Source organism: Cetorhinus maximus, chromosome 1 (genome assembly GCF_964194155.1).
Source record: "Cetorhinus maximus chromosome 1, sCetMax3.hap1.1, whole genome shotgun sequence".
Taxonomy (NCBI): Eukaryota; Metazoa; Chordata; class Chondrichthyes; order Lamniformes; family Cetorhinidae; genus Cetorhinus; species Cetorhinus maximus.
The window spans coordinates 31,064,425-31,090,950 of record NC_135879.1 but is presented as its reverse complement, the minus strand read 5'-3'; the positions used below and the strand labels follow the sequence as shown (position 1 = coordinate 31,090,950).

The 26,526-nt window shown below is 40.4% G+C and overlaps 1 protein-coding gene across 4 annotated transcripts in view; it reads left to right on the top strand.

Moving 5' to 3' along the window:
• LOC144679143 (la-related protein 1B-like) overlaps positions 1 to 23,286 on the top strand; it is a 102,978-nt gene extending 79,692 nt beyond the window's left edge. For 3 of the 4 annotated variants that reach the window (XM_078539507.1, XM_078539516.1, XM_078539534.1), the window contains 5 exons: positions 2,469 to 2,629; positions 7,128 to 7,272; positions 18,602 to 18,711; positions 18,982 to 19,109; positions 21,393 to 23,286. In XM_078539507.1, the coding sequence (XP_078395633.1) occupies positions 2,469 to 2,629; positions 7,128 to 7,272; positions 18,602 to 18,711; positions 18,982 to 19,109; positions 21,393 to 21,641 (793 nt within the window). In that variant the 3' untranslated portion in view covers positions 21,642 to 23,286. The remainder of the gene's footprint in view (positions 1 to 2,468; positions 2,630 to 7,127; positions 7,273 to 18,601; positions 18,712 to 18,981; positions 19,110 to 21,392) is intronic. The other variant, XM_078539525.1, reaches the window with a different exon arrangement.
• The last annotated feature ends 3,240 nt before the right edge of the window (positions 23,287 to 26,526 follow it).

Sequence of the window (26,526 nt, the reverse complement as noted above, 5' to 3'; positions counted from 1 at the left end):
GTAGTTACTTGCATATGACTATATTCATGAGAGCTAAAAACAAATGTTAGTCTGGAATATTCCAAGTTAAGAATCTCTGACCACTTTTGAGACATATGCTTGGTTATTGATATTACTTCTCAACTCCATTTCTCAGAAGCTTCGCAGAAAAGTAATTAATGGATCCTTCTTTGAAGCTGGGGTTTGTTGGAAATGTTGGCATTCAATTTAAATTAATTGCTTGCCTATTTTGTAACACCCAAATTACACTGCTCTCCTGGCAGTTAATCCTAAACCGTAAAAATATTTTTGCTGCCATTGACACCAACACAAAGCAGCAATTATACACCTATACAGGGAGAATATGAAAGCCATGGCAGCAGAAGAAATAGAGCAGGATCAGACATGCCCACCGGCCCAAACAGACAGAGGGCAACCCATGGTATAACGGTCTGAAGTTTCCATTTTGGGCATGATTGGAGTACAAATTGTGCTAGTTGTGAGAAATGTTTTTCCCTTTAGGTTTCTGCTCAGACTAATTGGCATATTGCCATGAACCAGCATAATTGGGCTGCGTTTAGAACATAACATTAAAAATTTACAGTAAAATAGTTCCCTGATTATATTTGAGGTGTAACCTGGGCGCAGCTTTTTATTAATTAATTGAAATTGGATTAATCACAAATTCTTGATTCAAGAGCCATTCCTTTAGACTGGAAAATTATGCGTGTCCCTCTCTCCCTTTCTTAAATAGAGAGACATCAGTGAATTATAGATCGGTTAGCCTAACCTGTTGACAGGACAATTACTAGAGTCTATAACTAAAGATAGGGTGACTGAACACCTTGAAATTTTTCAGCTGATCAGAGAGGGCCAGAGCAAGAATTTGTTCATAATTGACTAACCTGCTTTTGAATTTTTTGGGTGAGTTAACTAAATAGTGGATGGGGGAGTGGCTATGAATGTTAGTTATATGGACTTCCAGAAGGTATCAAAAGCTCCTCATAAGAGACAGCTACTGTTGAAGCTCATGCAATTGAAGGCAACTTATTGACCTCGTTAAAAAATTGGAAGAGTAGAATTGACAAAGTAGAGATAATGGACAAAATATGATTCACAAGGGTGTCCCACAAGGATCTTTGTTTAGCACCCTTACTAAACACTGTTTATTAACAGCTTAGGTGGTGAGATAACCACATATTTGGGTTTGCTGATGACACAAAAATGGCCGGCATTCTAAGAAATGTATTTTAGAAGCATGAAATTATGAAGCGATATTGATAGATTACAAGGATGGGTAAAATCGTAGCAAATAGATTTCAATGTCGGCAAATGAGAGGCAATCACTTTGGAGCTAAGAAGGATAGAACAGTTCCTAACTTCTCACCATTTACAAAGAGATTTGGTGGGGGCTGCGGAGTGGCAGCCAGGTATGTGGATCATAAAAATATCTTGAACAGATATTGAAAATAAGCAAAAGGGCTAATGGATTACTGGCCTTCATATCTAAAGGACTAGAATACAAGGGGCTAGAAGTTATGCTCCAGTTACAAAGCCTTGGATAGATCACACCTGGAGTATTGTGAGCAGTTCTGGGCATGGAACACCGTGCAAGCGATGTAAGTTTTCACAATATTACAGAAAACAAATGGGATAGATGAGAGAAACTATTTCTGCTGGTTAGCCCTTCTACACACACAAAGTGGTAGAAGTTTAAAACTCTTCTGCATTCAATAGTTGAAGCTAGATCAGTTGTTGATTTCAAATCTGTGGATTGATAAGTTTTTGTTAACCAAAGTTATTAAGGAATATATGGCAAAGATGGGGTGCACGGAGTTGGTTGCAGATCAGCCATGATCTCATTGAAAACCAGAACAGGCTTGAGGGGCTAAATGACCACCCATTCCTATGTTTCTAAAATCAGAATTTTTAATCAGTGTATAGTCCACCACCAATGATTAACCTAATTTTAATTAACTGAAACTGATTTTTTTAAAAACTATACACAACCATTTACAAGTTAGATTTGTGCACAGTAGTCGGTTTCTTGATAAATATAAAAACGGTTCAAAGACTTTTAAACTGTCTTGGTGGCAGTCTGCCATTTTTTTAAAGTTTAATTTTAAGCCTGCTTGAAGGCCTACAAATGGTTGCAATTAGTGGAAACTCAATAGTGATCATTTTGATCTGGGGGTTGGCCAGTTTTGTGGGCAGGACCAACTTCTGATTAAATGTTTTTTAATCTGGCGCACAAGATGGTATTGAATGTACTTGCACATAAAATTCTGCACTTCTCCATGTCGGTTTGGATGATTTCTGGCTAATTTTGCTGAGGTAACCAGCACAGACTAACAAAACTCCTACCTGAAAAGTGCAGAAATTACAGGCCAGCTTCAACATTGGATTCACAAGAAATATGATGGGAGACAATGTAGTGAAGAAAATAAAATAAAATTCCTAGCTCTGACATTTTTATTTTGTCTGTTTAGTAGTTCAAATGCCAGTCCTTCGGAAGGCACAACATTTGTTGGAAGTTACGGCTGTACACCAAACTCTCTACCCAAGTTCCAGCATCCTTCCCATGAGCTTTTAAGAGAAAATGGCTTCACCCAACAAGTTTACCACAAATATCGTCGGAGGTGTTTAAATGGTGAGCCTGTTTCCTGTATTTGGTTTTAAGTTGAGGTTGGATAATCTGAGCACAGTGCACACAACGGATGTCATTCATCAAAAATAGTAGCAGTTCTACTACAGTTTGTGCAATGTTTTTCATTTGAAGATATCTTTGCCGCTTTAAAATACATTATCGTACTTGAATGTTTTTCTAATGTGCAAAGTGAAGAAAGGAAAATACTTTAATCTGGTAAGTTGTCACAAAAAGGGTATTTTTGGGTAGTGTAGCAAGTAATTACAAATGCCACTGACACTTTTGGCACCTGCGTTTTAATCCAGAACAGACTCTGTTTTTCTTTGCTTAAGGGTCCTGTGTTAAATATTAAGTTTCTAGTAGCTCCATAGAACCTCATTGTTATAGTTCTGGTGTTCTCCTGCATTTGACTTGTACGCGGTGCAAAAGGAAGTTTGTATGAACTTGAGTGAATTGAGACCTACAGTGTTTTTGCATGTCATGAATAAAAGAGCATTGTATAGGATTAGGTTATACTTTTTCAAAGGATTATACACCAGAAGAATGCTTGGCCTGCTCATCTCAGACACATGTCTATTCGTGTGAAATATCATAGATGTAGTATGCTCTTCAGGCCCAAGCTAATCAAATTTATTTATAAACAAAAAATGAATGCAGAAGAATACTGAAATGGACAAACTGCACAATACTTGATTTCTGCCATACATAAACCTTGTAGCTCTTGAGTTTCTCTGAAATGCTATATGGAAATGTCACAAAGCTCCTCTTCGAACATAAGAACTAGGAGCAGGAGTAGGCAATTCAGCCCCTCGAGCCTGCCCCGCCATTCATTACGATCATGGCTGGTCTCATTTTGGCCTCAACTCCAATTTCCCGCCCTTCCCCCATAACCTTTCAACCCATTACGAATTAAAAATCTGTCTATCTCCTTAAATTTATTCAGCGTACTGGCATCCACTGCACTTAGCTGCATCATGTGAAACCAAAATCTATAGATTACAGAAAAAGACATCTTTTTTTCTGGGACTTCAAAGAGAGGTGGCACCTGAATATCAAATGGAGTATTTTCAGTGGGCCAGACAATGAAGATTGTTGCACTTTTGTCAACCGCCTTGTTTTCCCATGCGGTAGGATGGAGTATAAAGGAAGACATAGTGCAAGCTTATCAGAAATGTACGGCAATAATCACAGGGGAGTTTAATCTACATTTAGACTGGAAAAATCAGATGGGCAAAGGTCGCCTAGATGAGCAGTTCATTAAATGTTCTCAGGATATTTCTTAGAACAACACGTTCTGGAGTCAACCAGAGCAGGCTATAGCAGACCTGGTATTGTGCAACAAGATAGGATTAATTAACGACCTCATGGTGAAGGTGCCCCTAGGTAGCAGTGATCATAATATGATTGAATTTTACATTGTGTGAGAGAGAAGAGTGGGCCCAAGACCAGTATTTTAAACTTGAGTAAGGGCAATTATGAGGGCACGAAAGCAGGAACTAGCTAAAGTGAGCTGGCAAATTGGGTTAAGGGATAAGCCAATAGAGATGTAGTTGCAGACATTTAAAGGGATATTTCAGAATACACAGAATAGATACATTCCAATGAGAAAGAAAAACTCCAAGGGAGAGCACCAGTCATCTGTGGTTAACTAAAGTTAAAGTTAAAAAAGTTAAAGATAGTATCGCACTTAAAGAAAAAGCATATAATTGCACAAGGATGAATGTTTGGTCAGAAGATTGGACAGAATATTCAAAACAGCAAAGAATGATAAAGATTAATAAGGAGGGAAAATTTAGAGTACAAGTGAAAGCTAACTAGAAATATAAAAACAGACACTAAGAGTTTCTATAGATATTTAAAGAAAAGAGTTAACAAAGTGAGCATTGGTCCTATAGAAAGTGAGTCTGGGGAATTAATAATGTAAAATAAGGAGATGGCAGATGAATTGAACAGGTATTTTGCATCGGTCCTCACTATAAACTATACAACTAACATCCCAGAAATAGCTGTAAATCAGGAAATGGAAGGGAGGGAGGAACTCTGGAAAATTACAATCATCAGTGTAGTGGTACTGAGCAAATTGTTGGAGCTGCAGGCTAATGAGATTCAGGGAAGTTTCCATTAGATTGGAAAATAGTGCATGTTTATTTAAAAAGGGAGGGAGGGAGAGAGAAAGCGGGAAACTCCAGGCCAGATAGCTTAACATCTGTCATGGGGAAAATGTTAGAAGGTATTATTACAGATATTATAGCAGAAAACTTAGAAAACTTCAAGGTAATCAGGCAGAGTCAACATGGTTTTGTGGGAGGGGAACCATGTTTAACCAATTTTATTGGAGTTCTTTGAAGAAGTAAGATGTGCTGTGGATAAAGGGGAACTGGTGGACGTGCTGTACTTCGATTTCTAGAAGGCATTTGATAAGGTATCACATCAAACATTATTGCAGAAGATAAAAGCTCATGGTGTAGGAGGTAATGTATTGGCATAGATAGAAGATTGGCTAGCTAACATGAAACTGAAAGTAGATATAAATGGGTCATTTTCTGTTTGGAAGACGTAGAGGAGAATGGTTTGCCACAGGGATCTGTGCTGGGGCCTCAACTTTTTACAATTTATATCAAGGGCACGGATGAAGAGACCAAAGATATGGTTGCTTAATTTGCTGACGACACAAAAATGGATAGGAAAGTAAGTTGTTAAGAGGACATAAAGCTACAAAGGGATATAGATAGGTTAAGTGAGTAGGCAAAGGTCTGGCAAATGGAGTTTAACGTGGGAAAATGTGAAATTGTCCACTTTGGCAGGAAGAATAAAAAAGAAGAGTATTCAGAAACTGAACTGGACTAGCCATATAAATACTGTGGCTACAAGAGCAGGTCAGAGGCTAGGAATCGTGTGACGAGTAACTCACCTCCTGATTCTCCAAAGCCTGTCCACAATCTACAAGGCACAAGTCAGGAATGTGATGGAATACTACCCACTTGCCTGGATGAGTGCAGCTCCCACAACACTCAAGAAGCTTGACATTGTCCAGGACAAAGCAGCCCGCTTGATTGGAACCACATCCACAAACATTCACTCCCTCCACCACCGACGCACAGCAGCAGTGTGTACCATCTAGAAGATGTACTGCAGGAATTCACCAAGGCTCTTTTGACAGCACCTTCCAAACCCACGACCAGACAAGGGCAGCAGATAGATGGGAATGCCACCACTTTGAAATATATCACCGTTCCTTCACTATTGCTGAGTCAAAATCCTGGAACTCCCTTCCTAGCAGCACTGTGGGTATGCCTACACCACATCGACTGCAGCGGTTCAAGAAGGCAGCTCACCACCACTTTCTCAAGAGCAGCTAGAGATGGGTAATAAATGCTGGCCCAGCCAGCGAAGCCCACATCCCGTGAATGAATTTTTAAAAATCTAAATGGTGAGAGATTGCAAAACTCCGAGATATGGAGGGATCTGGGTGACCTAGAGCATGAATTGCAAACGGGTAGTATGCAGGTATAGCAAGTAATTAGGAAAGCTAATAGAATGTTATCATTTATAGCTAGGGGAATTGAATACAAAAGTAGAGAGGTTATGCTTCAGTTATACAGGGCATTTGTGCGATCACACCTGGAGTGCTGTGTACAGCATTGGTCGTCTTATTTAAGGAAGGATGTAAGTGCAATGGAAGCAGTTTGGAGAAGGTTTATTAGACTAATACCTGGAATGGGAAGGTTGTCTTGCGAGGAAAGGTTGGATAGCTTCGGCTTGTATCCGCTGGAGTTTAGAAGAGTAAGAACCATGTAAGATCTTATGGGGTCTTGACAGAGTAGATGTGGAAAGGATGTTTCCTCTTGAGGGAGAGTTTTGAACTAGGAGTCATTGCTTAATAATAAGGGGTTGTCCATTTAAGACAGACGAAGAGAAATACTTTCTGAGGGTCTTGAATCTTTGGAAATTTTCCTCAGAAGATTTGGAAGCACAATCTTCGAATATTATTAAGGCCGAGGTAGGTAGGTTCTTGATGTGGGCTGGAAGGTTATCAGGGGTAGGTGGGAATGTGGAATTGAAGCTATAGTCATATCAGCCATGATATTGTATATCAGAGCAGGCTCGAGGAGCCTCATGGCCTACTCCTACTCCTCATTTGTATGTTCAAAATATTCCCTGATGAGTCAGATTAGTGGTAATGACAATCGATATCATGATCAGCAGATACAATTAACTACGGAATACAGGCAACGTCAAAGAAGGTAAGGCAGCTCGGAAACATACAAATGTGGATGGCTGTAACCAGTTTTGTGTACTGGCTATAATCCTAAATCACAGCCGCACCATATCTCAGCCAATTTAAGTGCAGTTTTTAATGTATTTTACTCTCCACTTAAAATCACGTTCCAAAATATTACACTGCTCTGGTTCTGGCATCTGTTTTGCAGGTTCTTTCAAGCTCACTTTAAAGGGACATTGGGAATGCCACAGATTTCATTGCATAATCTTTTCTTTTCAGAGAGGAAGAGGTTAGGAATTGGGCAGTCCCAGGAAATGAACACGCTGTTCCGTTTCTGGTCCTTCTTCCTCAGAGATCACTTCAACAGGAAGATGTATGAAGAGTTTAAACAGCTGTCTCTTGAGGATGCAAAAGACAATTACAGGTATAATGATCAGTAATAATTTACAGTGGAAGATGCAATAACAAAGTATAGAAAAAGAAAGAGCAATCCCTGATGCAGATCAAATGAAAGATTTTGGTCCTCACATAGCAGAAACTTGTGTTTATATAACATGTTTAATGTAATAAAACATTCCAAGGCATATCGTAGGTGCTTCATAAAACAGAATTTGACATCGTAATATGATATTAGAACAGGTATTCAGAAGCTCGATCAGAGACATTTTGAGGAGGAAAAGTGGGGAGAGTTTAGGGAGGAAGTAAGGCTGAAGGAATTGGTAGCTGAAGGCAATATGATGGAGTGGTGAAAATCGGATGCACTATTACTTTAGTGATTAACTAGTTAACAAATAAGTAAGGATAGACAGATTTGTCAGGAAAGGTAGAGGGCTGTGACTTCTAGGAGTTTGTGGAAAGCATTGCGATCCTGGACGACCACATCTGTGGTAAGGGCCTGCAGCTCAACTTTGGCAGAGAGCTGGAGTACAAGCTGCAGACATTGCAGGGCACTGAGGAGGAGGAGAGCTACCTGAACACTTGTTCCAGGAGGCATTCAAATCCCTTCGGTTATGTCGAACTTTAGAGTTCGTCAGTGATCATGACTGGAGGCTATGACTGAGAGTCAGGCAAGTTTGGGGGCCCAAGGTTTAGTGATGGAGGAACCTTGGCCCTTGCTTTGACAGTCAGATACAAGATACTTGTTACCTGTATGGATGGTAAACTGCAGAAAGCCATTCAAGTGGGGAGAGTGAGAAGAAGAAATGAGGTAGTGATATAAGGACAGTATAGTCAGGGGGATAGATACTGTTTTTTGCTGCTGAGATTGGGAGTTCTGAAGTTTGTGTTGCCTGCCTGGTGTCAGGGTTAGAGACATCTCCTCATGGCTGGAGAAGAACCTGGCGTGAGGAGGAGTTTGATTCAGTTGTCCTGGTTCATGTAGGAACTAAGAATGATCTGCTAAGAGAGTTTGAGAAGCTAGAATCTAAATTAAAAGTAGAACCTCAAAGATAATAATCTCTGGATTACCTGAGTTACACACCATTTGGCATAGGGTCAAGCAGATTAGAGAATTTAAACATGTGACTCAGAGTAGTGTGGGAAGGAATTTTGATTCATGGGGTATTGGCAGCATTACTGGGGAAAAGGGGATTTCCATTTGGATGGGCTCCACTGAAACCTGCCTGAGATCAGTGCCCTGGCAAATCATCTAACCAGGGATGTGGATAGGGCTTTAAACTGAACAGTTCAGGGGGGTTCAGGTGAAGGGAGATTTGGAAATCTAAGGAAATGACAATATGGTTATAAGGTGACCAAGGTTGGTAAGTAAATATTCCAGGATACACATTTTGAAAAGATGGGTAGACTGGTAAAGGAAGAAGAGTAGCCCTGATCGTAAAGGGTGACATTTGTAATGAAGGATTGTGGCTTAAAAGATCAGAAAGTAGAATCAATTTGGGTGGAGATTAGAAAAAAAAAAGTAAACACGGGTGGGAACACTTTTTTATAGTCTGCCTAACAGTTATACCGTTGGACAGAGCATTAAGCTAGAAATAATTGAAGCTTGTAATAATTGTTGGGACTTTAATCTTCTTACAGACAGGACCAATCAAATTGGTAAAGATGGTCTGTAAGGTGAATTTGTAGAATGCTTTTGCGATAGTTCTCAAGAAAAGTTTGGTTGAATCAATTAAGGATAAAGTTAGCTTAGATCTGGTATTGTGCAATGAGGCAAGGTTAATTAGTAATTTCGTAGATAATATCCTCTTTGGTGGGGGCTGGGGAATTGATCACAATGCATAAGAACATAACATGAGAAACAGGACAGGTGTAGCCCATTCAGCCCCTCGAACCTGTTCCACCATTCAGTAAGATCATGGCTGATCTGATTGTGGCTTACACTCTGCTTTCCTACCTGTCCCCACAAACCCTTGACTTCCCTGTCAGTCAAAAATATGTCAAACTCAGCCTTGAATATATTCAATGATCCAGTTTCCACTCCTCACTGGAGAAGAGAATTCCAAAGACAAACAACCCTCTGAGGGAAGAAATTCTTCCTCCATCCCTGTCTTGAGTAAGAGACCCCTGAAAACTCTGCCCCCTAATTCTAGATTGCCCCACAAGAGGAAAATCCTCCCAGCATCAAGCCCTCCTCAGAATCTATGTTTCAATGTTTTCACCTCTCATTCTCCTAAACTTATTTATTTGTTCAGGGGATGAGGGCATCGCTGGCTAGACCAGCATTTATTGCCCATCCCTAATTACCCTTGAGAAGGTAGTGGTGAGGTGCCTTCTTGAACTGCTGCAGTCTAAATGGCCTAGGTATACCCCCACAGTGCTGTTAGGAAAGGAGTTCCAGGATTTGGACCCAGCAACAGTGAAGGAAGGGCGCTTATAGTCCCAAATCAGGATGGTGCGTAGCTTGAAGGGGAACTTGCAGGTGGTGGTGTTCCCATGTATCTGCTGCCCTTGTTCTTCTAGGTGGTAGTGGTCACGGGTTTGGAAGGTGCTGTTAAAGGAGCCTTGGTGAGTAGCTGCAGTGTGTCTTGTATATGGTACACACTGCTGCCACTGAGCCTCGGTGGTGCATGAAGTGCCAGTCAAGCGGGCTGCTTTGTCCTGTATGGTGTTGAGCTTCTTGAGTGTTGTTGGAGCTGTGTTCATCCAGGCAGGTGGAGGGTATTCCATCACACTACTGATTTGTGCCTTGTAGATGGTGGACAGGCTTCCCAGTCTCTGACCTGCTCTTGTAGTCATTGTATTTATATGGCTGGTGAGGCATTGGGTGATGGTAATGCCATCGAATGTCGGGGAGCGGTGGTTAGATGCTCTTTTTTTGGAGATGGTCATTGCCTGGCACTTATGTGGCGTGAATGTTTCTTGCCACTTATCTCAAGCCTGAATGTTGGTCTTGCTGCAGATGGAAACGGACTGCTTCAGTATCTGAGGAGTTGCAAATGGTGCTCAATATTGTGCAATCACTAGCGAACATCCCCACTTCTGACTTATGATGAAGTGATGGTCTTTTGAAGAAGCAGCTGAAGATGGTTGGGTCTAGGACACTACCCTGAGGAATTCCTGCAGTGATGTCCTGGGACTGAGGTGATTGACTGACTACTAACAACCACAGCCATCTTCCTTTGTGCTAGGCATGACTCCAACCAGTGGAGAGTTTTTCCCTGGTTCCCATTGACTTCAGTTTTGCTAGGGGCTCCTTGATGCCACACTTGGTCAAATGTTGCCTTGATGTCAAGGCGGTCACTCTTGCCTCACCTGTTGAGTTCAGCACTTCAGTCCATGTTTGGACCGTGGCTGTAATGAGGTCAGGAGCTGAGTGGCCCTGGCAGAACCCAAACTGAGTGTCAGTGAGCAGGTTATTGCTGAGTAAGTGCTGCTTTATAGCACTGTCGATAACCTTTTCCGTCACTTTGATGATCGAGAGTAGTAATTGCCCAGGTTGGGCTTGTCCTGCTTTTTGTGTACAGGACATACTTGGGCAGTTTTTCACATTTCCGGGTGGATCCTTTATTCTTTCAAGCGACATCGGCATTGCTGGCAAGACCAGCATTTGTTGCCCATCCTTAATTGACCTAGAACTGAGTAGCTTGCTAGGCCATTTCACGGGACAGTTAAGAGTCAACCACGTTGCTGTGGTTCTGGAGTCAAGTCGGCCAGACCAGGTAAGGATGGCGGGTTTCCTTCCCTAAAAGACATTAGTGAACCAGATGGGTTTTTACAACAATAGACAAGATGCAGGTGCCAATGCTTGGCCAAGGGCGGGGCTAGTTCTATAGCACAAGTCTTCAGTATTATTGCAGGAATGTTGTTGGGGCCCATAGCCTTTGCAGTATCCAGTGCCTTCAGCCGTTTCTTGATATCACACGAAGTGAATCAAATTGCCTGAAGACTGGCAATTGTGATGCCGGGGACCTCAGGAGGAGGACAAGATGGATCATCCACTTGGCACTTCTGGCTAAAGGTGGTTGCGGGTAGGTGCTTTAGCCTTGATGTGCTGGGCATCATTGAGGATGGGGATATATTTGAAGCTGCAGCCTCCTGTTGTTTAATTGTCCTCCACCATCCATGACTGAATGTGGCAGGACTGCAGAGCTTGGATCTGATCTGTAGGTTGTGGGATCGCTTAGCTCTGTCTATCGCATGCTGCTTCTGCTGTTTAGCATGCAAATAGTCCTGTGTTGTAGCTTCACCAGGTTGACGTGTCATTTTTAGGTATGTCTGGTGCTGCCCCTTGCATGCCCTCCTGCACACTTAATTGAACCAGGGTTGATCCCCCGGTTTGATGGCAGGGGTAGAGTGGGGGATATGCTGTGCCATGAGGTTACAGATGTGATTGAATACAATGCTGCCACTTATGGCCCACAGTACCTCATTATGCCCAGTTTTGAGTTGCTAGACATGTTTGAAATCTATCCCATTTAGCACTGTGGTGGTGCCATACAACACGATGGATGATATCCAGAGGAATGGGGGCAGCAGATGCGTGAGAATACCACCATCTGCAAGTTTCCCTCCGAGCCATGCACTATTGACTTGGAACTATATCGGTATTCCTTCATTGTTGCTGGGTCAAAATCTTGGAACATCCTCCCTAACAGCGCTATGGGTGTACCTACACCACCTGGACTGCAGCAGTTCAAGAAGGCGGCTCACCATCATCATCTAGAGGGCAATTTGGAATAGGCAGTAAAATTGCTGGCCTTGCCAGCCACACCCACATCCCGTGAAAGAATTTTTTTAAATCCTCAATGTGAATGCAGGACTTTGTCTCCACAAGGACTGTGCGGTGGCCACCCATACCAATACTGTCATGGACAGATGCTTCTGCAACGGGTAGATTGGTAAGGACAAGGTCATATAAGGTGGTGACTGGGACACTGTCTGCAAGGTAAGATTTGGTGAGAATAACTAGGTCAGGCTTTTGTTCGATTAGTCTCTGGGACAACTCTCCCTAATTTGGCACAAGCCCACAGATAGTAAGAAAGATTAGTAAGGAGGATGTTGCAGCATCGACAGTGCTGGGTTTGTCGAAGTTGTTTTTGGTGCCTAGGTCAAGAGCTGGTGGTCTGTCTGGTTTCATTCCTGTTAGACTGCAGTGGTTTGATGCATCTAGAGTCACATGTAGACCAGACCACATTAATGGACCTGAGACTAGCTTTTAATTTGAATTTAAATTCCACCAGCTGCTTAAGTGGGATTTGAACCTGTGTCCCCAGAGCATTAGCCCGGGCCTCTGGATTACTAGTCCAGTGACATTACTACTATGCCATCGACTCCCCTAAATACTCCAATGAGAATAGACTCAACCTGCTCAACCTTTCATCACAATTGAATTCCATGTTAAATTTAAGAAGAGAGCTGGCTATGGTTGATTGGGTAAATATACTAAAAGGTATGGTAGCAAATAAACAGTGAGAAACATGTAAAGAATAAATTACATTTTCAAAAAAAAACTTTTAATTGAAAACCAAAAAACTAAGCAAGAAAGATCCATCCATAGCTTACTAGGAAAGTTAAGGATAGTATTAGATTAAAAGAAGAGGCTTATAATGTTGCAAAAGAATAGTAGTAAGCCTATATTTGGGAGTGTTTTAGAAACCAGCAAAGGATAACTGAAATGTTGGTATGTAAGGAAAAAAGGAAAAGAATAGAATAAGAGTTAACTAGCCAGGAATATAAAAGTAAATTGTAAGAGCTTTTACAAGTATATGAAAGGATGATGGTAGCTAAAGTAAATGTTGGTCCCTTAGAGGCAGAGACAGGAGAAATTATCATGGGAAATGAGGAAATGACTGAGACTTTGAACTAATATTTTGTCTGTCTCCACAGTAGAAGAAATGAACCTGAAAAGGGTTAATAAGAGTGAGGAACTTAAGGTAATTAACATTAGTGGACAAAAAAGTTTAGGAGAAACTTAAGGGACTAAACACAGAAAAATCCCTGGGACCTGGTAGCCTACATCCTAGGGTTCTAAAAAAGGTAGCTGCAGAGCTAGTTAATGCACTGGTTATGATTTTCCAAAATTCCCTGGATTCTGGAACTGTCGCAGAAGATTGGAAGTTAGCAACTGTAACACCACCATTTAAGAAAGGAAGGAGAGAGAAAACCAAGAACTACAGGCTTATTAGCCTGACATCAGTCATTGGGAAAATGTTGGAATTCATTAGCGTGGAAGTCTTAACAATGCACTTAGAAAATCATAGTATAATAAGACAATATAATATAATAAGACAAAGTCAACTTGGTTTTATGAAAGGAAAATCATGATTGACAAATTTATTGGAATCTTTTTGTGGATGTAACTAATAGAGTAGACAAAAGCGAGTAAGTAGTGTCCTTGCATTTCCAAAAGGCATTTAATAAGGTGCAGCAGATAAAATTAATAGGTAAGATAAGGGCTCATGGAGCTGGGCTAATATATTAACGTGGATGGAGGACTGGTTAACAGACAGGAAGCAGATAGTAGGGCTAAACGGGGCATTTTCAAGATGGCAGGCTGTAACTACTGGAGTGCTGCAAGAATCCAAGATGGAGCCTCCGCTATTTGCAATCTATAGTAATGACTTAGATGAGGAGACCAAGAATAATGTAACCAAGTCTGCTGACGCTACAGATTCAGGTGAGAAAATAAGCTGTGAGGAGGACAAACACAGGCTGCAAAGAATAGACACTTGAGTGACTGGGCAACAATGTGGCAGATGGACTATTATGAGGGAAACATGAGACTATTCACTTTGGTGTAAGAGCAGAAAAGTAGAATACTTTTTAAATGGCATGAAATGTTCCGATGATGCCACTTTCCAAAACAGTTCTTCTGACATGTCTTCCTTAACCAAGGTTTTCCACCCACGATGGTTGACAGGGCCCTCAACTGTGTCCGGCCCATCTCCCGCGCATCCACCCTCGCACCTTCCTCTCCCTCCCAGTCCCCCTTGTCCTCACTTATCACCCCACCAGCCTCCGCATTCAAAGGATCATCCTCCGCCATTTCCGCCGGCTCCAGCATGATGCCACCACCAAACACATTCACCCCCACCCCCCCCACCCCCGTCGGCATTCCGTAGGGACCGTTCCCTCCGGGACACCCTGGTCCACTCCTCCATTGCCCCCTGCAGCTCTACCCCCTCTCACGGCACCTTCCCATGCAACTGCAGAAGATGCAACACCTGCCCCTTTACTTCCCCCCTCCTCGCCGTCCAAGGGCCCAAATACTCCTTTCAAGTGAAGCAGCACTTCACTTGCACTTCCCTCAATTTAGGCGACTGCATTCGCGGCTCCTAATGCAGTCTCCTCGACGTTGGAGAGACCAAACGTAGACTTGGTGACCGCTATGCAGAATAGCTTCGGTCTGTCCGCAAGCATGACCCAGACCCTCCTGTCACTTGCCATTTCAACACACCACCCTGCTTTCATGCCCACATGTCCGTCCTTGGCCTGCTGCAATGTTCCAGTGAAGCTCAACGCAAACTGGGAGGAACAGCACCTCATCTTTCGATTAGGCACTTTACAGCCTTCTGGACTTAAGGCTGGACTTAACATTGAGTTCAACAACTCCAGATCATGAACTCTCTCTTCCATCCCCACCCCCTTCCGATCCCCAATTATATATATATTTTTTATATATTTTTCTTTTCCCCACCTATTTCTATTTTATTTCCATCCATTGTTTTATCTCCACCTTTTAGCCTATTTCGATCCATCCCTCCCCCCCACCCCACTAGGGCCATCTGTCACTTGCTCATCCTGCTTTCTACCCTTAATGTCACCATTAGCACAGCCTTTGGCTAATATCACTGTCAATACCTCTTTGTCCTTTTGTCTATGACATCTTTGGCAATCTCTCTTTGCCTCCACATATCACTGGCCCTCTATCCAGCTCCACCTGTCCCACCCCCCTTAAACAGCTTATATTTCACATCATTTCTATTTCTCTTCAGTTCTGATGAAGAGTCATACGGACTCAAAACGTTAGGTGTCTTCCTCTCCACAGATGCTGTCAGACCTGCTGAGTTTTTCCAGCTATTTTTGTTTTTGAAACGTTTAAATGTTGATCTTAAGAGAGTTGGGTGTACTCAAAAGGAACACACAATTAGTAGGAAAGCCTTCCTAACGACCTTGGTGGTTTGTATGCAGGTACAGCAAGTAATTAAGAAGGCTAATGGAATGCTATCCTTTATTATGAGAGAGATTGAACATAAAAGTATGGATGTTATGCTTCAGTTATACAGGGCATTGGTCATACCTTAAATAGTGTGCAGTTTTGGTCTCCTTATTTAAGGAAGGATGTAAATGCATTGGAGGTGGTTCAAAGGAGGTTTACTAGATTGATACCTGGAATGAGTGGGTTGTCTTATGAGGAAAGGTTGGACAGATTGGCTTGTTTCCAGTGGAGTTTAGAAGAGTGAGGGGTGACTTGATTGAAGTATACAAGATCCTGAACGGCCTTGACAAGGTAGACATCAAAAGGATGCTTCCTCTTGTGAGTCCAGAACTAAGGAGCACTGTTTTAAAATTGGGGATCGCCCTTTTAGGACAGAGATGAGGAGAATTTTTTTCTGAGGGCCGTGTAACTTTGGAACTCTCTGCCTGAGAAGGTGGTAGAGACGGATTCATTGAATATTTTTAAGGCAGAGGTAGATAAATTCTTGTTAGGCAAGGGAATCAAAGGTTATCCGGGTTAAATGGGAATGTGGAAATCGAAACTCAAGATCAGCTATGATCTTATTGAATGGCGGAACAGCTCGAGGGGCTGAATGGTCTACTCCTGTTCCTATTTCTTACATTCTTATGTTCCTGCAACGTTCTTACAACATTTCCTGTGTATCCTCTCTGGTCCTTGTAGTGCAGTGGGTGACCAGAACTCAATGCTGTGGTCTAACTGGTGTTTTATACAATTCTGGTGTTATCTCCCTGCTCAATACTCTTCAAAGAAAAGTGTCCTGTATGCCTTCCTAACTATCTTTATCAACCAGCCCTGTAACCTTCAGGGATTTGTGGATGTGCATTCTCAAGTTCCTCTACGCTTCTTAATATCCTCTGTATACCATCTTAAATTTTCCTTTGTACCTCAAGTTTGAGTTTCACCTAATTTGTTAAAACAATGTGCAAAAGTTTTTATTAACTATATTTCATTTCATCCACTGATGTGAACAGAGTGCTTAATCTTCGTTAATTCAAACATTGTTTCCTTTGGAAAGCAGATTTTAGCTAATTGATTTTGTGATCTCTTTTTATAACTAGGGTAGTGGAGTTTAAACACCTTGGTTCAGCCATACCCATCAGGGAAAGTTATATCTCTGCCTCTCGCTACCCAAATCCGTGACTCTTCTGATGCCCTCCATCACTTCAACAGTTTCTGATTTCCTAGCCGTAACTTCTTTCTTTACCGTGGATGTCCAATCTCTCTACACCCCCATTCCCTACCTTTCTTAAACAGAGGCCCTATCAGTTTTAATCCATCACTACCACCACCCTCCACCTGGCTGAACTTGTTCTCACGTTGAACAGCTAATCGTTTTGAGTCCCCTCACTTCCTGCAAATTAAAGGTGTTGCTATGGGTGTCTGTATACGTCCGAGCTATGTCTGCCTTTTTGTGGGGTACGTGCCAGTTCCTGCTCTCTCAACTCGTCATCACCAATTTCTGCCTTTTTCTTTCCTTCACAAGGTCCATCTCTGAATTCTCTCTTCTCATCCTTGACTTCTCTGTACCCATTTTTGGCAATCAGGCTATTAACGAATATTCATTATAAGCACACTGATTCCCACAGCTGCTTCTTCCTCACACCTTGCTTTCTGTAAGGATTCCATCCCATTCTCCCAGTTTCTCCATCTCCATCACTTCTGTTCTGATGATGCAATCTTCCACACCAGCTCCTCTGATATGGCTTCCTTTTTCCTCACCATGGTTGACAGGGCCTTCAATCATGTCTGACCCATTTCACACACTTCTGCTCTCAACCCTTCCCCTAGATTACGTGCTCAAATAATTGAACCAGTGTAAGAGCACTATGACCGAGCTATGCTGATTTGAGGTTAGGATGGCCAGTTTTGGCTCTATTCTTGAAGCATCTGAAGGTGCAGGCCCTTTGAACCACCTTCCCCATCAGCATGTCACTTTTATTTTGGACTCTTCTGGTATGCTGCTGTTTGCATGTGATCTTAACCAAGGGAATTGCTAACCATCTTACCATAGGCAAAGCCATCTTCTACTTGAAAGGTTCAACCTCCTCAAACAAAGCTCCTTCCTTGCTGACTTGATCTGTTTTGTATGGTGTATTTTAGAGATTTTGCTGCTTCTAGACCAAATAGTTTAAGACAACAGTTTTGCGAAGAATTGCAATGTTTGTGCTGGTTCCTTATGTTTTACTGCTGCCCTGGGCAAATAGTGAAAGGCAAACTGATAAAATATTACCTGACTGCCACTGACCTAGATATCCCTCCCTTGGGATGATCGCATTATATGTGAATGCTGACCTTCTTTCAAAAAATTATCACACTGCTGTTTGTTTGACCTTGCTCTGTGCAAATTGCTGCATTTCAAACATGACAAGAGTGACTACATTTCAAAAGTACTTCATTGGCTATAAAGTGCTTTGGCACACCCTGAAGTCTGTCTGTCTTGCTGGAAAATGATGCATCAGGCTCAAACTACATTGGACTTTGAATTCAATGTAGAAAATTAATTAGCAGTGAGAAGCATTTTGTATTTTTTCCTTCAATGTTTTTCAGGAGAAGGATACTAAAATTAGAATTAATTGTCTGGGTAAAATCTGAATAGGTGTCTAGAAAAGTTTTAAACCATTCAGGTTGAAAAATCTAAGCAAGTTGCACACATTTACAACTGATTCTTGTGCAAAAGGAATGCTGAGGTTACTAACTGGCTGGCTTACTGAATCCATCAGAAAAAAATTTGTTTCAGGTAGCAGATCCACACTAATTGTAATGTGGAGCTTTCCAGCGTACAGTTCAGACTTAGAGGTGACACCATTATTGTCAGGAAATTGTGGTAGTACCAAGTAATTTGTCTTCTATCCTATTTTCTATTACTCTGTGCACAACTTTTATTTAATAGGTTCCCACTAGGTCAATTGCATGTTAAACTTAATTGTATTATGTACAGTTGCATATTTGGCTCATACAAGTCTCATACTTTAAACAGTTACTGCCAGAATGAGTGCAGCAACTTGAGTTACACAGCACTACTGTTTAAATTCTAACTTTATTTTTTGTTTGCATTAAGTTGAAAATATTTGATTTTTTTTTCCTCTTTATTTTTCCACATTGTTTTTTTTTCCAGATATGGGTTGGAGTGCCTGTTTAGATTTTACAGTTATGGATTAGAGAGAAGATTTCGTCATGACATATTCAAGGACTTCCAAGAGGAAACCGTAAAAGACTACGAAGCGGGTAACCTTCATTCCAAAGCAATAAACACCAGCTAATTAGGTAGTATTCTGTATGAGATTAACAGTCTGCAGGTATATTACAGGGAAAAATTATTACTTTTAGAAATCATTTCATATGTGCATGGTAACAGGAATAGAAGATACATTGATGGCATAAGAAGTATTCAGCCTTCAGATTCTAAACTCTTATAAAGAAATTACAGCAATCGTGTACTAGTAAATTGAGTTATTTTAGATTTAAAATACTGACTTTTGAGTGCCTTCATTTCAGGCCAACTCTATGGTTTGGAAAAATTCTGGGCTTTTCTCAAGTACACTCAAACCAAGAATTTACCAATTGACCCCAAACTACAAGAATACCTTAGCAAGTTCAAGCGTCTTGAGGACTTCAGAGTTGATGTGAGTACATTTAGCATTTTGTTCTTCATTACAGAAGGGCATTTCTTCAGGTACTTGGGAATGGTTTAAAAAGTTTACTCCATCTATAATTGTAATCGGCTAATTTATTCATCACTTGGTCGGCATGTATACACAAATAACAGTTGTAGCCATCAAATTGGAAAGGAGATGAATTGCCTAGGAACATTATTTTGGTTGGAATGTTTGCCCATTTTGGTCATGATCCTATTCCATTCCTACTATATGTAAGACCTTGGCCTATGGTGCCAAAGCATTCAAAACGGCGAGCTGCATGCATGCAAACATTCCAAACCAGAAATGTACTTAGCGTCATATTGGTTTGGTATAAAAAAGTTGTTTAAGCTCCACACTGAAAAGTCTTTGCATATGGAAATAAAGGGTGCAACATTTGTTGCCTCCTTTAACAAATTTACCAAATTTGTTTGCCCTGAAAGTCTACATGTAGCAAAAGCAGCAGACTTTAAAGGGGTCGCCACCAAATAGGTAAGTCTTTAAAAAGAACTTTGCTTAATGTGGATCCGGCCCAGATACAGCAGTGTTCTCCTTGGGTTCCACGTTAATGCCACTTGCTGTTGCTGGCCACCACTTTCCCATCTACGCTGGCTCAATCTCCCTTTTGGCTCTCCCAATGCCTCAGGGCCAATGGCAGAAAATGTAGTGGCCTGAAGTTGAAACAGTTTTGCCAGTCTGGTATAATTGTAGGATTTTGGATTGGGGGACCACAGATACCTAAGATAGGCAGTCAGCTATTCAAAAGTAATTTTAAGATAGTTTATTAAGTTTAAGAAGAAACAGTTTAGATGCAATGCATTAATTAATTAGACAGATAAAAGTATACAACCCGTGACAGTTTGAGAGCAGTTTACTGATCCCAGAGGACAAACGGACGGTTGGCACAGTGTGTTGATCTCAGCAGCTTATGATAACAGCATTCTGCTCTCTAGCTGAATTGTTAGGGAACTTTTCCCTCAGCTGTCCTCTTCTTTGTCTTCAGATGGAAGAGGAAGCTGCCTGTCGAGCACTGCCACCTCCCAGGACTGCCCCCTGTTCCCGAGCACCTGTTAATATGTCCTTTTTCTGGGAGTTGGTAGCTTACCCAGTGTCAATCACTTATTCAAACCCTTCTGACCTGTGAATACAGAACAGGTACCCAAAATGTCAGGGTGGCTACCTCCTCCCTTTGTCACCAAGCTTGAGGTCAGCTTTTTAGATTAAGTCATGTTGTGGGTCATTTTCTGGCAATAAGGGGAGACACGAATGCCATCGTACCAACTTAGGAATGTGAACGAGGCATTCTGAACTAAGTAACTCTGATGTTTCTCAGGATTGTTTAGAATTGTTGCCTGTTTGGAAATTGCCTTTCCAGAGAGAGAATCAATGCTGGTTAGCTAATCTCATAGAAATTCTACACTATGCAGAAAATACCAGTTTATTAAAGACCCCCAACTTCTTAAATAATAGACACAATGGGACCCACCCCTTCCAGCAGGCCAGTTTCTGGGCTCTTGTTCTGAACTATTTTAAATACAGAACATGGTCTCTTGTACACAGCGTAATGAAGAACGATCATCTGCCTATGTAGGATTCCTTACAGACCAGTCTGAAGGATTTCTCCTCCTCTATCCATGCTCCTTACAAAGATAACAAATGTTGGTGAATAAGAAAAATCATGCATATTTTTTACAAGGCACAATAACAATGAAATAAGTATAAATATAGATGAATCAGAATTTTGTATCAATAGTTTTTATCAATACTGCAGGATCTTTTGACTGTGGTCCATCGTTGTCTTTGAGCACTGTCAATGAGTAGGTGATGACCATTCAAGTCATTTGTCCAATCTAGAAGATGGCCGCTAAACCCTGCAATTAATTCTCCAGCATAGTCAAGCAAAGCTTAGAGTAGTTTTACATATTTGCTATTCAGACCTGACCCTGAAACTGTCACAGAAACACAAAAATAATATAGCCTGTAAACTACTTATGCTCGTCTGATCTTTTTAAGCCTGATTCCAGCCAGATAATTATCTTGCTATATTTTGTACAAGAGTCTGGTTGATACATATCCACTACTATCTTGAAGCTATTAATTAATTTTATATTTTTCTGATCTAGTCAAATAGTCTGCTTGCATGCTTCAGCATTTTAAAGATAATTATGTGTTGTCACAAATGTTCTCTGCTCTACCTTACAGTGTACTTGTAATTATGCTTCTGATTCTCTTGTTTGTTGAAATGTTTTCATAATACTTATTATTTCTTAGCCCCCATTTGGTGACGAGGTTGGTCGAAAGAGACGTTCTTCTGGAGCTGATGACAGTGGTCGTAGAAGACATCTATCAAACTCCTCTACTGGTAAACCAGTAAATGCTGCTAAGCCCTTACTCACCAATAAGCCTCAGGTCTCAACAAATCCTTCCAAATGGGATGCATCATCTGGGAAATCTGAGGAGAACAGGAGCCCGAATACTGCTGCCATGACTACCACTGAACCTGAAACACCTGAGAAGTAGACTTTCTGCATCACGTCTCCCTGCTTATACAAATCGCATCAGTATTTTAAGCTCAAGGACCTTGTCCAGTTTTTAGACACTGCCTCAATGAAAGAAAAAAACTTGAAAATATTCTTTTACTTTCAGTTTGGGGGGTGGGAAAACCTACTAAGTCCAAGTTTTGAGCTTTCAGCCAGCTGTTTTGGAGGAGGGGAGCTTGGAATCTAATCAATTTGTCACACCCCTCATTTTGATTTTCAAGATTACCTTGAGCTACTGTTTACAGAAACGCATTCCTGCACAATATGCAAAAATTACACATTTGAATTTGGGATGCCTTACATTTCAATGAGGATTTCTCATACTTCTTAAAGAAGAAAATTTATTTTTTAGTCCATTACCATAGTGCTTTGGCAGCCAGTTCCTCCTATTGTTAATTATTAATTATATATACCTATATCAGAGTGCATAAATTTATTTCTGGGAAGTGTACAATTGAAATTACTTGGGTAGGGAGAGAATAAAATCTGGAAAGGAAAACTATTACATCCAAGATGGTATAACCAAGGTTGCAACATAATTGAATGAATAATTTAATTAACAAAGTGTGTCGAAAATGGTTGTGCATCATCCTGGATGCAGAGTGTTTTAGGTTTAAAGCAGTTGGTTACTTAGTTATTGACAATTTAGTGGAGATTGTTACAGAATGACTCGCATAGATGGTATGGTTTGGGCTTGAATGAAAGTAAAACTGAAGAAGATTGTGCAGCTTTTTAAAAATGGTCTTCTGAATCACTAATATCTTGCACTGCTTAAATCATCTGCATCTTGTTATGCAGGTAAAGATAAAATAACAAATTATTCTCACTTCAGGAGGTACTGGGTGGGGGGGGGGTCTGGTTTTGTTTCATTATTTTATGCTTATAGTGTGCTTTCAGTAAAGCACAAATTGATTTGTAATATTTTAATGCCATTATATTGTTGTAAAATGTTAATTTTTTGTGGAAAATTTACAAAAAAACTTAAGTGCTCATTTGCTGAAGTGATTTTGTTTAATTTTGCTCTTGGGAATTATTAAGACAGTGTCATTTATTTTAAATTATACTTCGCAAAAGGTGGGTGGGTTGCTGGTTTATTTTGAAAGGTTGTATTCACATCTGTGAAAATTACTGGAAAAACTTCAAAATCAGACGCATTTATTATATTTAAATATATGCTATTAAGAGTAGCATCCTAATGCAACCAGTGAAAACAATCTATTGGTCTTCCTATCTGTTCAGACTTGAATGTGTGGTAGGAAAGTCTGGGTAGTAAACATGAATTACTGCTGGTAATCAGAGGGCTAGAATGAACAGTAGCAGTGTGGAATCCACATAACTACCATTATAAATATGTTGCAGCTGTACATGATTTAATTTGCTGAAATAACATTCATATCGTACCTTAATGTATAATCCAGGCTTAAACCCAACTGAACGAAACAATTGTAAAATACTTGGATGAAAGATTGTATATACCATTTAAAGTAATCAGTTTAGAATATTTACCCTAATTTTTTCATCTAATGAAATAAGTGTGCACATCTAGCATTAGCGTGTGTAATTTGTGGCAATCTTCTCAACTTTTATAAAAATGCATATAAAAACATACAAAATCAATCAGAAAATGTAACTGGTTGCACTGTGATTCTTTGGAGACTAATTTTGATGAGAGGGGAGAACTTGACTCTGTCACTATGATGGCTATTGTATGCCACGTTTTAAAATTCTGAAATGCATGTACCACTTTATGTATTTGAATTTATTTTAATATTGTCACTTGTTTTTGGTCTACTGTTCAAGTGATCTGTTTCCTAGGCTTCTGCCAAAGTTGCTTTTGAGCTAGACACTGGTAGGTATGGAAAATGTGACTGTGTACTTTGGTTTCTGATTTTTTTGTTTCTTTGTGGGGAAGTGTCTGGCCTTTACTGCTGTGCTAACCAGATCTTCACAGTCACTTAAAGATGTAGGTTTCAAAAACTTCTCTTTCTGCTCAGTATGTGCAATTTGAAAAACTACAGCAACATCTCAAATTTCTGCATTTATAGAAATTGAAACATGTTAATGTTAGTCATCCTTCATAACTGTACAGGACAGGGTAACTATGTGGTATAATTCTTTTTGTGTAATTTTTGGTTCCAAATATCACATGAATTGTGTATATCTTGTGATTTCTGGTATTTCGATGTAAAGATCAGAGGTGGAAGAAGAGTGTACACAACCTGGCAAAAAATTATTCAGAGTCTTTCAACAGTTTTAAATTGTGGTACCTTGATAAATTTATCAAAGTAAGCATGTACCTCTAATCAGTTAAAGCTAAAAATGTATACATTTGTAAATACATTAGAGCAACACTTGTACACATGACAAATCATGTGACTTGTATACATAGGTGTCATAGATGTATTTTTCCACCAGTTTTTATGTAATTAATGTTTTGAGAATACATAAAATTTACAATGCCCCTCTGATCCACATGCACAAATCCAGTGCACCAAGTTACTTTCTACTTTGACAAGTGCAGTAGATTTACTTTTCTCCTACCACTTAATAGCTCCCACAAATGCCACTGGAGAAAGAGTTGTATTTTGAGAATGTTGCCTATACCATTACTTTTGTCTGAGGTGTCCAAGCTTTTGTTTTGATAGGTTGCACAAGGTGTGCACTATGAGTTTTACGGTCCAGATAAACTTTTAAATCCATGTTGCTATAAAGTGGCATACATCTGAGTTGCTGATAAGTCCTAAATCAGAACTATGAACCATTAATTATCTATCAATAAGATCTGATAAAATCAGCTGTTTCCAAACCTTCAGGCCTACAAAATTCAAACGGGCCAAACAAACAGATTAATCCAAATAAGGCTGAGTTGACTGATTCAAGAGCGAATTGGCAAGAATATTTTGGACACCCTTGCCTTATCTGACCATTTCTACTCTTGCACTATTTAAGTGACAGGTGGTCTGACTTCAGTTTTTGTCCGATGCATTATTTGTTGCTTGGTTTAAGAATAGGTTGAATTTCTGAAAAATATTTTGAAACAGTCTTGGAAGCTTCAAATATTTAAGAAATGCCACTGAATCTCTATTTTCAACTGCAAAATTTTCTCTGATCTGCTTACAATTAGGGAATCAAATTTTGAAAGAGCAGTCATAGCACAACTTAAAAACTGACTCTTATGGAGACCCGAAAATACATCCTAGCACAAGTTGGGTTTATGGCTAGTTATGTTGAATTGGCAAGATCTATTCTTTTGTGTAACTTCCACATTGAAGTTGTTAGGCTTCTCCAGAATTTTGGAGAAAGCAAGTGGTGATTCTAACCAAACTGCCTACGTTGATTGGTCTGAAAGGGCAAAGTGTCTAAAAGCATTTCATTTTTCCTCAATTGTGGAAGTGACTTAAGTTCCAAAAATCCATCTCCAACAATAGAAAGTCTGCCCATTTTCTCCCGCCAGCCAATGTTGCAAATAGTGCCAGTTACCCTGATGTCAACATTCTGGAAGTCACCACGATCCAGAAACACACACACATTCTGGCTACTCTGCAGCAAATGGCTCCCTTTGCTCCCCAAAACATCATCTCCACCTTAAGACAAAAGTTAAGTGTGATGGGATACTCTCATTTTACTTGGATGTTTGATGCTGCAAAAGGAATCTCAATACTCTTCCACTAGCTGAAACTTCCACCAATGTACTGTGGCTACATCTACAAGATGCATTTGCCACCTTGCCAAGGCAGTATCTCTCAAACCCATGTTTCCAGCTCGCACATCATTCATGTACACCAAGGTTGTCCAACCTTTTCGTGTGAGGGGCCATATTTAAATTTTTTTTTCTCACTCAAGGGGTTGATGAGCAAATTCAGAAAGATAAGGTTTGGCACAACATTAAACATGAATTTCAAGTTAAAAGTTTAGGTATGAAAGAAAGAAACAACAAAAATGTCAAAACGATAAATGATTTTTAAAAATGAGCAATTAATAAGGATGACCATTAGAGTGTGTGCCTAGCTCACTCCCAGTCTCGGGGTGCTCACTCACTTATCCTCAACCATGCCCATTGTGTGTGCATGTGTATGGGACTAAGGGTGAGTTAGCATCCTGAGACTGGGAGTGAGCCAGATACACACACACACATTCACTCTCGCTTTCTCACACTTGCGCACATTTTACTGTTGTTCCTCCAATCACAAACTGTTTCTCTCCCTCACTATTGAGCCTATCAGCAGCATAGGCAGGAGAGGAATAGCCTGTGATTGGAGGAGCAGCTCTTTGCAGAATCTTAACTTGTATTTTGAACACTGGCTCCATGGACCGGATTGTGGCCTGCGGGCCATATGTTGGACAACCCTAATGGTGTGCAGAAGTTGTTCCAGAACCAAACCCTGTGGGTCACGCTATCCACTTCTAACCTCTGCAGAACCGTGCTTTAATTTGTGTTCTGTTTCCTCCCTTCCAATCAGGTTTCATCTCAAATTGCTACTACTTCCTTAATTCCTTATCTCTCATTCTTCTCCAGTAGTCTCTGGTTTAACACTTATTCAAAAGCTTTCTGAAAGTTCCTATACACCAAATTCACTGCTATTTCTTGCCCCCCACCCCCAATCCATCATATCTGTTATCTTTTCATGAAACACAATATTAGTTTCTAAAATTACTGTTGGCTGCTTCTGATTATCTTCTCTACATCTCGATGTTTAGTGATTTAATCTGTAATTGAAGATTTTGTACATTTCTTTTCCCATTTCTCTCAGCATCCTTGCATGTATCCCATTAGATTCCAGCACTTTATCCTGCAATAGCTTAATTCATTTCTGTTATTAAGAGTGACTTGTCACAGAGAGGGATATAGGTGACTGAAGAGGCCA